Source organism: Oxyura jamaicensis, chromosome Z (genome assembly GCF_011077185.1).
Source record: "Oxyura jamaicensis isolate SHBP4307 breed ruddy duck chromosome Z, BPBGC_Ojam_1.0, whole genome shotgun sequence".
In the NCBI taxonomy this organism is placed as follows: Eukaryota; Metazoa; Chordata; class Aves; order Anseriformes; family Anatidae; genus Oxyura; species Oxyura jamaicensis.
Window position 1 is genome coordinate 50,534,821 of NC_048926.1, and position 14,951 is coordinate 50,549,771.

The window sequence follows — 14,951 nt, forward strand, 5'->3', positions numbered from 1 at the left end:
TATGCAGAACAAAATCCTACACACCATTACCACTGCCATGATAGAGATTTAGGGGAAGATTAAAGTGAATGGAAATCAAATCTTCCTTATATTCTCTCTGATAATTATCTCTAAAGAGAAGGGATGAGCTGGAGGCTGCAGTGAGGTGGGGCAGTTGTTCAAAGGCAGGTGATTGGTGTGAAAAACTACCTTTCAGCTGCTGCTGAGGTTATACTTTGGCTGATTGCAGTGTAATCACAAAGTCTCATCACAAATTTAAGGTGTTAATGTGGTAATTTAACCCATGCAAATATCATCAGATCCTGTCATTTTAGGAAAACGTGTGCAAATATGTTTGAGGCATTTCATTTATTTTTGGCTATCCTGTTGAAGGCAGTTCGCTCAGTGTTTTCAAGGGTCTTGGGAGAACTAGAGGGTCCATTTACTTTCTATTGGTGGTTAGAATCCTAGAAGTAATCCGTATAACCCACACAATCACTCACATATCTGAGGCATGATCTTTGGTGGAGGTGTCATGGTAACTAACTACTACTTCTTTGCTTAAGGCAAAACATAATTGAATCTAATTGAATCATAATTAAGAATCTTCAGTGGGATGTAACACTTGCCTGTTGGTACCTAATGCTAAATCCCTCATCCTTGTGCAAACAGTGATAGCAAGGAACAATTTCCCACACTACCTACTTGTAGCCACTGCTTTTAGGTTCATATATAGGGTCAAAGTTAAAACTCAAAAAGAACAGTATCTCATTTTACCCCGTGTTTGTACTTTGGTTATTGGCTTTTTAATGGTCAGTCGAAGGTTACTGTCCTAAAAAAGGGAAAACACCTTGCTTTTGGCAGTTCAGTTCCATGTCTTTTTCAAGGGTGAAGCTTTACACATTCAAGAGACAGGCTTGAAAGAATCACCCACTTCACAGAATTGATTCCTGTGTGAACTGACAGTAATAACAAAAGTTCAGCAGTTTAAAATCCCAAATCAGCCTTGCTATTCTGCAAAGCATCTCAGAAACTACTGTCTTTTTATAAGAGGGAAAATAAAATACATTTCTTGTTGATCCAGCTATAACATTATTTATGTTTCCCATTCAGTTTAATATTTATCCTAAGGGGCCTAAGGGGGGAGGGGAGGAGGAATAAATTCAGCCATTTCCCATCTTTCATTAGAAACTTTATTATGTTAACCTACAAGTATGTGAAGTGAAAGAAATGATACTGAAGGGCAAAATGATGAACATCAGTCATCTTTGGAAAATAGATATATTTTGACAACAGTTTTTTTTGTTTTGTTACAGCTAAAAAAAGAAAGAAAAAAAAAAAAAAAAAAAAGAATCCAGACATACTTGATAGGTTTTCTTTAAAAATATATTACAATTCAGTCTTATCAAAGTGAAGTCTTGTGGGCTAAAAAACTGAAAATAGAAGTGTTAGGTTCAGTGCTCTAGCACTAGTGTAAGCGTACCAAAAATGAAAAGATTTTCTATATAGTAATTAATAAACACACACACAATTGGTTTCAGTCATTTAAACTACTATATATACAATCTTTAATATAAAGCATTTTTGTCAAAATTAGCTCTGTATTCTTCAGTCTGGATTATAGAGCTTCAGCGTAAGGGTTACTATTTGGAAACATCTAATTAAAATATCCAATTGTAGTCACAGTACTTTGAAAATTCAACATATGTTAAATAACGCATTTTCTGCTTCTGAATTTTTATTCTAATTTCAGTATTAACTTGACTTTGCAGATTGTCTCAGCAGAAACTACGATTACAACAAAATCTTTGTTCTCCTCTAATCTGCACGTGCATTTACAATTAAAATTGATGGGAGTTCTCTGGGTAGATCAAGATGAGGACAAAGTTTATGCATAAGAGTGTGTTTTGATTAAAAATATTTGATAAAATAAAAAGCCCTTGGGGTTTATTATGCTTCTAAGTGACCCAAATTAATAAGCCTGTACTATTTAAACTTAAATTTTATACTTACCACAGGCTTTAAAAACAGCTATTCACTTTGTGCAGAATTTTGCACTTTAATAAACTGCTAAACAACTTGCTAGGGGATAGCTATCTCAATTTTTCAGTGCTATATTTCTCACTCTTATCATTTGAACACGTAGAAACAAGCATCTCTTTCCAATCCTATCTGTGGTGAAGCCAATTCTCTGTGTAGCTGGTGTTTGCTAAAATTATTGCATCAACTTACTCATTAAGTTCCCACCAGAACATAGAATGGATGTTCAAAAGTATTTTAGTTATTTACGAGCATACTATGCTCTGCAAAAAGGACTGTTACAGTCATGAGAGTTGAGTTTTGAATCTGTTAAATTGACAACAGACGTACTCCAGAGCTAGCCTCCCTAATAGCTGTGCAGGAGATGGAAGGATTGCAAACAGAAATCCCAGGTGCTTTTTTTTCCTCTCAAATGAATGATATAAAGATACCATTCAAGAGGAATGTATTACCCCTACAGGCAACCCATTTTGTGAGTGTCTACCAACAACCATCCGCTGAAGTGAATTCACAAGTCATTTACTTGACCTAGATGTACTGCAAATACAGCTCAGGCATATTCAGACACTGCTTATGCTGACTACACAGCAGGGTTTTTACTCATAGAAAGGATGGTTATGTATATATGGCTATGTACATACTTAGAACATACACAATAGGCAGAAGTATCAGAAATTCATTTGTTCTCACAAATATCTGGCTGAATATATCACTAGAGGAAATGTGTGACATACTGGAGATTTACAAACCAATTAAAAATCATGTATTGAGCTCTTCATTGCTGCATATTAACAAAAGAACAGTTTCTATTATGAGGATTTATTTATCTAAAGGTCTCCAAATTTTATACAGAGTAAAAAAATAAATTTTTGTGAGCTTACAATTGCCAAATACAGCATTTTTCTATTCACGGCTTCAAAGTTTTTATTTTAACGTCTGTTTCACACAGTACAAACACATGTATATACCATTAGCACTACATGTTCCTATATGCACACAAATCCAGTCAATATTTTGTTTCATGGAGGGATTAAATGGTGACTGGCTTTTAAAACCTTGTATTTAATTGCTATGCTGATAATGACCAAAGCTGATCATGTTGTTTGTTCCAAGGTTGTGCAAGGGTCAGTGCTTACAACCAGCAAGAACCAGGACCATTAAGGGGCGCTGCAAACAGGCATATGCTTTCCCCGGGGTTAAGCATACCTGCTACAATGTCTCTGATGCAGAACTCTCATTTATCACCACTTCAATGACAACAAATAAAAGCACGTGGTATTTCCATTTCAAACCCAGGGTTTGTTTTCAAAAACATTTCCCCCGAAAGCGTTTTTTGTTTGTTTGTTTGTTTGTTTGTTTTTCCAGTTGATACCCTGTTGCATTTAGTATTTCAAAGGCATCTGGTTGTGATTTTCACAGGAGTACATCCATTCCACCACAATAGATAATTCATTGTCTCAGGCTCTGCTGCAGTTCAGGCTTAAAACTGTCACAGCAGTCCCTGTGCTGAGCTGGCACACACACCAGACTACTGACCTACCAGCTCCACTTCACATGATATAGTGAGTGTATCACAGGTCTCACGTGCCAAAATGTGACTCCAGTGCAGAAAGAAGAGACTAGTAGGACTTTATGCTTCCCATTATATGCCATAGTATGCAACCACCTATATCCCTAAGCTCCTCCTAACAAGCTACAGAGTTGGTACTAGAGCAGGGTGAAGACTGCTGGGATTGTGTCACAAGCGCGTCAGCAGATGGCATCACCGACAGGAGAAACAGCTGGAAGTAATATTGCCATAGCCGAGAATATCTTTTTTAGGTGTTGAAAGGTATCTTTACTTTTTGAGACTGTTTCAAGCAGAGAAAGGAGTCTTTTGGAGGGATGGTCTCCATACATGTAGTCAACAGAATGAGCTAAACTTCCAAGAGGCAGTCTGTTCCTTTCCTTTTTTTTTTTTTTTTTCTTTTTTTTTTTTTTTTACTTTTTCTGCATTGTTGTTACTATCCCCAACAAAAACACCTTGGTATTTTATTTTTCCAATGAATCCATTTCATAAAGTTAAACTATTATGTAATTGCTAACCACCTCTTATAGTAACAGTATGACTTTAACCTTACTTTAATCCTCTTCCTCCACCCAGAGGTCTCTTTAACCAGACAAAGTAAAGGCCAGTTGGCAAAAATGCAAAAATGAAAAAAAGAAAAAAAGAAAAAAAAATGACACACAGTAGAGTATTTTCGCAGTTACAAGCTAGATCACTAGAAACACGGACATACACCTTAAAAATTGAGACAGAAGTTAATGAAGAATGGGGGTACATGTGTCACATTATTAGCAATGCAAAAGACCAGCTTAAGCATGTTTTTCCCTATATCAACTATAAAAAAAGAAAAGGTGCCTTTAGCAAGTATGCACAGAGATTGCTTAGTTATTTCTAAGAAAAAAAAAATCACAACATTTAACTGTTTTTATCCTATATTACAGTAATTATTACTACCTGTTTATAAAATGCAAACCTTTCATTGCAGGTCAGGTTTACATAATTCATCACCTTTTTCCACTCCTTACACACTCAGTCCATGCTGACAAAAATAAACTGATTTAATTTACATATTTTATGAAGTAATTACTGATATGTTGTGGATTATTAGTTGTGTATGGAAGAAATAGTGGTCTGAACTGCAGCATATGGAGTTGAAATGTAGCAAAAGATTTGTTGAGGACTGGTGCTGGGTTTGGAGTACCCAGAGATCTTGAGGCATCATATAATATTGATGTATGCAATGCTTTTGTCATCTTCAAAACTATTCAAGCAAAGTATTCCCACCACCAGTAAGGGACAAAAAATGCTTGATGATGGAATTCCCAAACAATTGTAGTATTGTGCTTACTCACCACCCCATCTGATCTTGTTTCTTAGTATGTCTTGAATAAAGATCAGAATGGAAGGTAAAATTTGGCAAGGCAGTTTTTCTTCTACATAACTAATCACCTGTATAAAGAGGCATTTGGCAAGTTGCACTGTCCTGGGAGCATTTCTACTTTGAAACATGACAAATACCAAGTCCACGTTTAAAGTAGCTGAAGTGGGATCTGTTAGCAAAACCGATCTGCAAACTAAGATTTTTAAGCCAGTATATTACAGTATAAATGTGTTGTATACCTGTTTCTATAAAATTAACTGCCATGAAAAAAAAAAAAAAAAAAAAAAAAAAGAACAATCAGGGTCTCCCAAGTGTGGCATTTGTCCATCCGTCACTTGTATACACAATACAAACTTCACGTTGAGATTCCTGTTTTATGTACAGCAATTGCCTGCTGGACAGATTAGGAGCCATAGGATGGTAAACTAGAGGAAGAAGCCATGCCACTTGTCCCCTTGAGAGTCCCACCGTGCTACACTTCAGCTTTCGGGGTCATTCACTGCCAACCTCTTTTGTAGAGGATGTGGGGCTGTCTCGAACTGGTAGCAAGTCATAGTGACATGGAATGTGGCTGTTTTTTGGAAGATCATAAGGATCCTGGCTGAAACGTCCACTGCTGCTGAATGCTCCCTGGACGACGCTCACCGTTGGTTCTGCGATAAAAGAGAGCACATACACTCAGCACAAGAAATGGCAAAGAGAAGATGCTGTACTTCATTGCAGTTTGCATTACAAAATATTCTATCTGCTCCAAGACAAAGATTCTTTGTCATGCCGAGTCCTGAAATGAAGGTGTGGAAATAAAAGTTGATGCTAAGGTGTCACAGCTTTACACTGAATAATACCTCTAAGCTTGCATCAGGGCCCTACCGTGAGTATATTTAATGACAGAACCAAGTGGATCAGCATCTGTTCTCTGTATGTGGACAAAAAAAAAAAAAAAAGATTAAATTTTAAAAAATGGGGATTTTAATCAAGACCTTATAAAAATCCTTAAAAATACAACACGGATACTGATGGATTTCAGAAAAATAGCTAACTGGGGACCGTAATGGAAAATGCTGTCCTGTAATGTGTGACACACACATTATTCTGGTCCTGAGACAATTAGGAAAATAATACGCTACAACACCCCAATGTTTTCTGTAACTACAGTAATGTAGCAACCATATAGGACCCCTATCAGTAAAATACCACTTCTGTGGGTGAAAATGCATTTTTCTGCTCAAGGACAGGAAACAGACCTTTTCTATCCCTCCCATACACTTGTTCCACCGGTGTTCAGTACTTAACAGATCTGAATTATATTGCAGTTTAATGCTGAGCATACCTTCTGCTGTTTTTTACAGAAAGGATTTCAAACTAAGGAAATCCAGAGGCAGCTGTAGGTTATGGAACATAGAGCTGAAGGTATTTTTAAATGGTGCTCTTGTGAATTACACCACTTACCTGAAAAGAATGAGTTTGTTTTTACAGCTTTTGAAAAGAAAATAGAATTTGAAAGCATCATATTTTTTTCAGTGGGTATTTTTTCATGTGTTTTCATTAAATTGATTCAAAGGAAAAGTTTTGGGCTTCTTCTTGTTAACTTTCAAAATCTCGAAGCAGAATTTCTACTTACCAACTTCGTAAACATTCTTATTGGCTGAAGCAGAGCTGGCAATCTCAGCGTACGGGGAGTCCCTGCGAGCTGGTGACTTCATTTCAACATATCCACATTCTGAACTCTTTGGTACAAGAGCTGGTGGGTCTTTTATAGTAGCGTATGGGTTTTCAGAGCTACTCAATGAGCAATTACTTAAATTGTATTCTGAGTTCTTCACTAGATCTGAAATAGGAAAAACATACTACTTTTTCAAGTACACTACATAATTTGGACGTTGACACTAAACAGAGCAAAATGCATTTCCACTTTTACACAACTCTGAAATTATACAGACTTTCTTTATTCTTCAGTTTTAAAAGTCACTCATACATGAGTATTTATTTTGAAACTAGTCATAACACTTCAAAACTGTTATACATCAATTAATGAAAGCACCTCTACTGGTCTGCTCTTTAAGGGATTGATCTTGCCATCAGCAAAACATCTGAGTAACTTCACTTCTGATTAAGATAGAAGTTAGCATTAAATACAGGCAATGTGTAGAATCAGTTTTTTAAAGAGTCTTCAGAATACTTTTGTCTTTGCCAGTGCTGAACTAAGGACATGATTAAAATAAGTGATCTAACAAACTGTTTCTGATAGCAATGGCAAGGCAGATGGCAAGGTGGCTTCTAGAGATGGCCTATTTGGTGCAAAGTTTGAGCATGCAGCCACACCAAAAGAGTAACCAGTTTCTTGGAAGTTTCTCTTATGTATAGGAAAGCTGAAAAAGAAACACCAGATGTCTCATCATTTCAGGATTTAGGTGAAGGACAGCTTGCCGTAGTTTAAGAGAAGAGGCATCTTCTCAGGCTAAGAGATTTTGTGGTGTCTCTTACTTTCTCTGTGTTGCTCTGTGGTATGCTCTATTATTTAAACTTCAGAGCTGAGACTTTCTCAACTGGTTTCTGAGTGAAGATCCAGCTTGAGAACGACTTTGGTAAGCCTGCCAGTGGATATGTGCTCATTAACTTGTGTCTCCTTTAAGATATGTTACATTAAGATTCCTCTAGTCCTGAAAAACCAGGGAATCTCAAGTAGCAATATATAGCAAATCACTTCTCCCGCTTAAATTGTCCAGTATTATAAATAAGGTGACAAACCAGCTGTTCTTGTCAACATATTTAACTCATTTAGCTACACTTTTTTCATTGTTTGGATATCCAGACATTCTAATCACCCTTGCCATACCTCAGTCATAAAAAACAAAACAAAACACCACCAACAAAAAAAACAGTTGCATACACAAGTATGGTCCAGTATAAAGTCTTATGAGTAAACTGGATAATTCAAAATATCAAAACACCATAATTACCCTGAATTTCCTAAGCTTTCCATTCTTCTCTATGCATTCATACTTTGATAAACATTCCAAAGTCCTGCAGTGAGCATGTTGAAGCATTGCAGGCTTGTTTGTGATTATGCAGTCCTACACTGTCCATACCATTTGCAAGAGGAATTGGTTCTCTTTTTAAAGCCTTTCATCAGAGGCAGCATGCATCCTTACCTAGCTCACTAAGCTGAAGTTCCTCTAGAATGGCTAAAACAGAACCATTTTGTGCCTTGTGCATTAAAGAAATGTGAATTGTGTTAATTTGATTCGTGTCAGTATGGAACAATGCTAGGGCCACATGATGAAATATAACCTTCTACGAAAAACAGAGTGATTAGTGTACATATCGTGTACATGCGTGATACATGTACTGTATCACGCAAAGGAACGGTCCAGCAATTTGTGTAAATAGAGGTTTGAAGGGCGAACATTAAGACTTGGGTCTGGGAGATAAGAGGACCAAGAAGTTTTTAGGAATCTGCTGACTTTTGCATGGGACGCTGCCCAAGCCTCTGATATCCGGCAAGGAGATCACCAAATAAGGAGAAAGGGGGAGTTGAAGGACGACCGAAGGACAAAGCCTGGGAGGAAGACTACGAGCCTTCAGCACAAGAGACCCCCAGAGAGACCACCACAGACTGATAATGCATGCATCCGGAGAGGGTTTGGATGCCGGGAACTAATTATAATAACCCTGCCTTTTCTAGGAGTAGTGATGAATATGTATTAGTCTAGGAGCATAAAAATCAGCCACCTGATGTAACAGGTGTGTGTCCTGGTAGACCAGAGACTCCCGGCGCACCCAGCGCTGTTTGCTTGCCTCGATTCGCTTAATAAATCACAAACTTCAATTAGAATCCTATCTGGGTCTCAATCATTTATCACAGAAACAGTTGTTGTATGGGACACATAAGGGACTTAAAAAACCTTGAGTTTTTTGTTGTTGTTTTTGTGTGTGTGTGGTTTGTTTTGTTTTAAGAAACCTACCCTCACCAAAAAAAATAAAAATAAAAATCCACAAATAAAAATTCATGCATTTAGGGCACTGATTCAATGACACAGTAATTTAGCCCAAAATTATTTTAAGTTCTCTTTGCACAGAAACCAAATATAATTTATAATAGTAAACTGATTACTGATGTCATTTCTTCTAAACACACCAGAAAAAAAACCTCACCTTTCAGGGATTTTCCCAAATATCCTCTATCAAGTCCAAAAGCACCTGAGAAAAATGATATCAAAAACAGAGCAGTTTTAAAAACAAAGAAAACCGATTACATAACAGCTTCTATATCTTTCAAATTAGCTTTGGGATTGATTTCTACCTTGGTGGAAGTATTCTCTCATAAGCCCTGTGAGACTGCCCAATATAAGGTTGCAAAGGCATCATTAGTATTTGCAAGCTTTCAGTAGCTCTCTGAACAAGAAAGGTGGGTAAGGTTATAAAGGACTATTAAATTATCTGGTTGACCTCACACAAGTCACAGGCCATTGTGTTTTGTCCAGTTACTCTTGAATAAGCCTAATAACTGCTGTTTGATAAATGCGTATTTTCTGTCTGGGTAAACTGTATCTACCAGAAAGGCATCCCATCTTGACCTGAAAACCTCAGAGTATGGAAGTTCACTCCAGTTCTTGGTATTTTGCTTTCACAGTTAACCACTCCCACTGTGCTGTCCAAGGTCACTGTGTTACAGCTCTTTGACCTGAGGGAATGGCCTGAACTACTACTAGTGCCTAGGCCTACAGCTTTACAATTTTAGCTGTTAGGAACAAATTTATCTCAATATAAATCTCAATCTAAACATCAGCAATGACTGACAACTGTTTTCAGAGAGCTGGTACTTACCTGGTTGTTCAGGGTCCTGCCTTAAAGGAAGGACAAACCCATAACCCTGAGCCTCACAAAATCTGACAAACCTGACATTACAAACAAGGCTTGCTAGTGTCGCAGAAGAACCATTCTGATACCCTGACTGGAGAACACATTCTACATGGAAAAAATAAATAAATATATAAATCTGTTTTCTATTCCATCTCAGCTACAATAAAAATAACATTCATTTTTTCTTACCGAGCTCATTGAGGTAACCACCATGTTTCCAGTCAGCAGGCAGTGTTCCAGTGTATTCCATGATGGCGCCTCGTTTTCCAGGTTCCACATTTTTAAGGTTCACAAAGAGCTGGTTGTTTTTTGCCTATTTCAAAGAAAGATAGATAATGGAAATTGAAACTAGTAGGGGATTGCTGCATTCCAACAGAAGATAATCAGGGAAAGCAAAATAAATCCAATGAGAAGGAACACAATAAAATAAATTGGCAACTAATCTACACAGAATAATCTAGATTTTTCTGCTTTACCTTTGCCAGGGTCAGTCTGTCCATGTTGTTGACATGAGGTGGGGTAGTGCACTGTGTTAGAGTATGATAACTAGGGTTAGAGAAATAGTGACTGTTAGCATTTCCACCATTACCATGAGGGATGGTTTCTGAAAAGGAAAAGAAAATAATCAACTTAAAATAGCATGCGATTTCTTTCTTAAGCGATGTTTTCCATAGTGCTACATTGATTTCAGAATCTAGTCTAGAGTTTCTTGAATAAAAATCTAGAAATCTTGCATACATCTAAATGAGTAAGAGATACAGAGCAGTAATTTACTAGTTGTGTCCCCACTTTTAGCAAAGAGCATTCTCAAGTGTTACTTAACGTCTTGCTTTCCTGCTGTGATCCCTTGTTTTATTTTGCATCTGTAACCATGGCATTGTCCAAATCATAGACACCTTCATCACAGAGTTCACAGCAACATTTTTTGGGTGTTTACACAGCACCACTATCTTTGCTGGTATAACTTTCTCTGCTCTGACAACTGCTTCTGCTGGCTTCTTTAGCTGCCAGCTTCCTTAACAGCTGCGTTCAAAAGACAGGATCACCTGAATTTTCATGTACACCTGCATCCCAACTAACATCCAGAGATCAAAAACTCCTGTCCTGTTTCAGGATCATTGCTCTTTCCCCTCATCTGTTTCAGACTTGGACCACTCTGCCCCTCCACACAGCCTTGCCGCAGCTAGTGTGAAATTCTGATTTTCTCAATCTATAGCAGTCTGTCTGTATACAAGCTGTTGGCATTGAATTTAAAGTCTCAGCAGAAACTACATTTTTCCACATTTTCCAAGTCCGTTTAAAATTAGGCAGAGAGGAATAGTGAAGTCTGTATGTCCACTGGTTAATACGGAAAAATATTTAGGGGTGTAAGATGTTACTGAGTAAAGCAAGATATGATCACGTGATCCTTTATTTAGCAATTAGCATATTTTACCAGCATATACCAGCTTTATTGTACTAAATGCACAGATGAAATGACTACGATGCAGAACAAACTAAACAGCTACAGATGCTGAATCAGCATCCTTCTGAACCCTGGTGAACCATATCTGGCAGCTGGAAGGTGCCACAGGCCTGCCACTGCTCTGGTGTGCTGGTTTACTAGCAAGTGGTGTGGTCCCAGGGGCTGCTCTGCTATAAAGCACCATTGGGAGCAGTGAGTCTGACTCCTCTTTCCCAAAGAGAGAAGAACCCTCCCCTGTCTCTTTCGAGGGAGGCTTGCAAAGCAGACTTGTAGATACATTCTCTGGAAACAGCTATGCTCCTGCTCGGAGCAGCCTTCACTAATGTAGAAAGGTGAAACATGCACATTCAACCCTGTTATATGAACCCCTTCAGAGCTCGACTGAAAACACAACGTCAAGAGACAGAGGAAACAATCTGTTCTAAATCTCACTTACCTGAAATGGTGTAATCTGCATTGATGACTCTCATAGCAGGTGTATAGGTCACTGAGGGCATATTTGTTTCTTTCCCTTTCTGCTTCTGTCTGTAAATGATGAACAGCACTAGCAGGAAAAGCACAACCAGGACGAGAATGATAATGCCTGCTATAGCCCCTATCTGGTAAGAATCAGCAGGGATGGCAGTACTGGTACGGCTTAAACTGTTCAAGTTTCCCACTATAATTACACCAGCTGAAATACAGAAAGAATGAAAATATATTACATAAATTACGAGGGTCATGTCTCGGGAGCAGAAGACAATATTTCACTTCTCAATCTTTCTTTCTGTTAATTTTAACTGTACTTCACAATGCCAAAATAGAACTATGTCAGAAACCAACAAAAACAACCCTAGCCTTGAGGAAAATCATTCATCTTCTTCACAGAAAGAGGTGAAAAAGTAAGAAAAGAAAAGAAATTCTCTAGACAAAAGTGCAGAGCAGATAAAGTGTTCTTATCAGCAGCTTTGGACAGTACAGCACTGTAAAACATTTCATGCAATCAGCACCTGAGTGTTTTGGTCCAATAAACTACTACTGAGATATCTAATACTTACAAATCTACAAAACGTATACAATTTAATAAAAGACAATTTAAACGTATATTAAACACACAAAATTAACTTAATAGCTGACACATAGATTACCTCAAATAAGTTGACTAAGTTTTAGAGAAAATATTTACAGTAATTTTCAGCATCTAGATAGGCCTTACCTTGATCACACCTGGCCCCCTTCCAGCCCGGGCTGCAGTAACATGTCCCTGTGATGTGGTCACAGGTCGAGTTGTTCAGACAGTCACATATCTGCCGGCATCCGTACCCATAGGTACCTTGAGGGCATTCTGCACAGAATTAGACAAAATACGTGTAAACGAAAAGCAAGCGTAGTTATCACTTATGAAATGTATACAGATTTGTGTGTATTACAGACCTACAGCACTACACCTGCTACCATTTGCTGTCTAACCACGTATGTTTTTGCACAAGGCCAGTAGATGGCGATATCTTATTAGTGGTAGACCTGAAAGATTTTATCAAGGGGAAAGCTCTGCGGATGTGTGTGCACAGGCAGACAGCGGAAGAAACTGCAGTCAAAAGTGCCTTTCTTTTACCTGTTGTCTTTCTGCAACTAAGAAAGTGAAAACAGAAAAAAAAATAAGTGGAAAAAAAAATAGATTAGAAAGGCAAAAGACGGTGAAGACAGTTCTGCCCAGGCATGCCTGGTCTCACTGGTCACGCACATCCAAGTGCTTGAAAAACCCTGTAATCATGAGTGGTGCCAGACGTCTTGGCTGGTGTCATGTCTATGACAGATGTGCTAATGTGGTGACAGGGCAAGAGACTAGGACCACGAGTCTAATATGTGCCATCTACTTACATAAAAATAAAACTGGTCCCAGAGTGCTTATAGCATACTTTGATACTATAATGTGTACACTGATAAACTACATGGAATAGAAAAATATTGAAAAATTATGAAAAATATTGAAAAATTATGAAAAAAATCTATTATTAATAGAAAAAATATGAAAATAAGTTAATTGGAACAGTTTTACATGCATTTGTCTCTCCTGGAATGATTTGTATACAATAAATAGTTACCAATCAAAGTGTCTCCTACATCACATAATTAGTATGATATAAAATTATCCTATACTGATAAAAATTACTTCTTTCATATTGACATCTGTGTTACTGTGTGACTTGTTACATTGTTGTAGTACTCATTGGTTTGAGGAAGGGTGGTATTTCTCTTTCTGAGACTCAAATTTCTGAACCTCAGAATTTTTAAACTACATTAATTTGTCTTTAAAAAAATATCTAACACATCTTTTATGTATTCCTAGTTTACAATAATTTACAAGATAATATGACACAGCAGGTGCCAAAGCAACTTATTTGCAATCTTGACAAATCTAGATGCAAGTGTAATTTCTTGCTTATATACCACCTTCTTCTCTTAGTTACATTGCATAAAACAAGATTAGCACCACTGAAGTCAATGTCTGTGCAAAAAATACTATTCCATGATATATTTTGGCATCTTGAAATCTAAACTGGAATGAAAAGTCATTTTTTTAAACTGAAGTTCCAATTCATAAATATCAGAACACTTAGTTTAATATTGTTGAATCATTATTACCAAATTATAGTATAAAATGTGAAATCTATAACATCCTAAAACAGCTAGATTTGCCAAAGTATTTGAAATAATATTTTGATATGATGACATCAGAAGAGGATCTTAAAATCCTCATCTTTTCCTAATCATTACTCTCCTTTTTAAGTGAAACATCCTGATATCATAAGAGTAGAATAAGAAAATTTAAATAACTAGTAATTACATGTTACAACATATTATTTCACTGAAATCAACATATTCCTCCAAAATATTCAGATTTCATTATAACTGTATTTTTCTTAGAAAAAAAAAAAAAAAGAAAAAGAAAAAAAAAACACTTTCTGTATTTTCAGTGGTTCTACCCCAGGTGCCCGTTAGCCTTACCTACAAAACACCTGTTGCAGCTGGAGCTAGGCTCACTGCTGAGGGAATAAAGTGTGTCTACAGGGATAAAGTTCAGTATATGGTAACCTCCCCTCCCTTCCGTTAGAGTACTGCCAGGTGTGACATGCTGTAGATAGTAAGAAACAACCCCTGCATATCAAAACCAAAGCCTGAACAGTGCTGATGCCAAACACAAGTTTAAATCTTCAAAATAGTAATTAAGTTAAAATAGGGGTATGTGGGACCTTGTGTTGAATGGATTGCTTTACATTGCACTAATACATGAAGACTGGGAGCACCACTCACTCTGTAATGTTAGCTAGCACTGGACTAATAGAGTTCTGTCTTCACAGGCATTCTGTCTTTATTAGCCTGATTATTCTTTTAGTGCTGTACAACATTATACCACATTGATGTCAGTGGTGCTATTTCTAATTTTCTTGGGTAAGGAATCACTTGTAGAAAAATAAAATGACATTTATTATGCTTTTATAATCCATTTGAATTGTAAAGACACATCACAAATTTTAATTTTATCCACTAGTAATGATGTGGTACTACTTATCTATAGTTTTCTAACTAATAATTTTCATGATGCTTTATGCTAATGATAATTACTCAGACTATTGTTACTTTTACATGTCAGAGTTGTTTTTTAAGCATTATGTCCAAAACAGCTAGAATGTTGT

General features: G+C 37.0%; 1 protein-coding gene across 1 annotated transcript in view; it reads right to left on the reverse strand.

Moving 5' to 3' along the window:
- Window positions 1-1,149: 1,149 nt before the first annotated feature.
- MEGF10 (multiple EGF like domains 10) overlaps window positions 1,150-14,951 on the reverse strand; it is a 104,778-nt gene continuing 90,976 nt past the window's right edge. Inside the window, exons 20-26 of the mRNA XM_035310084.1 lie at window positions 12,470-12,598; window positions 11,711-11,947; window positions 10,286-10,413; window positions 9,999-10,122; window positions 9,102-9,146; window positions 6,568-6,774; window positions 1,150-5,599 (exon numbers count right to left, since the gene is read on the reverse strand). Coding sequence (XP_035165975.1) covers window positions 5,439-5,599; window positions 6,568-6,774; window positions 9,102-9,146; window positions 9,999-10,122; window positions 10,286-10,413; window positions 11,711-11,947; window positions 12,470-12,598 — 1,031 coding nt within the window. The 3' untranslated portion in view covers window positions 1,150-5,438. The remainder of the gene's footprint in view (window positions 5,600-6,567; window positions 6,775-9,101; window positions 9,147-9,998; window positions 10,123-10,285; window positions 10,414-11,710; window positions 11,948-12,469; window positions 12,599-14,951) is intronic.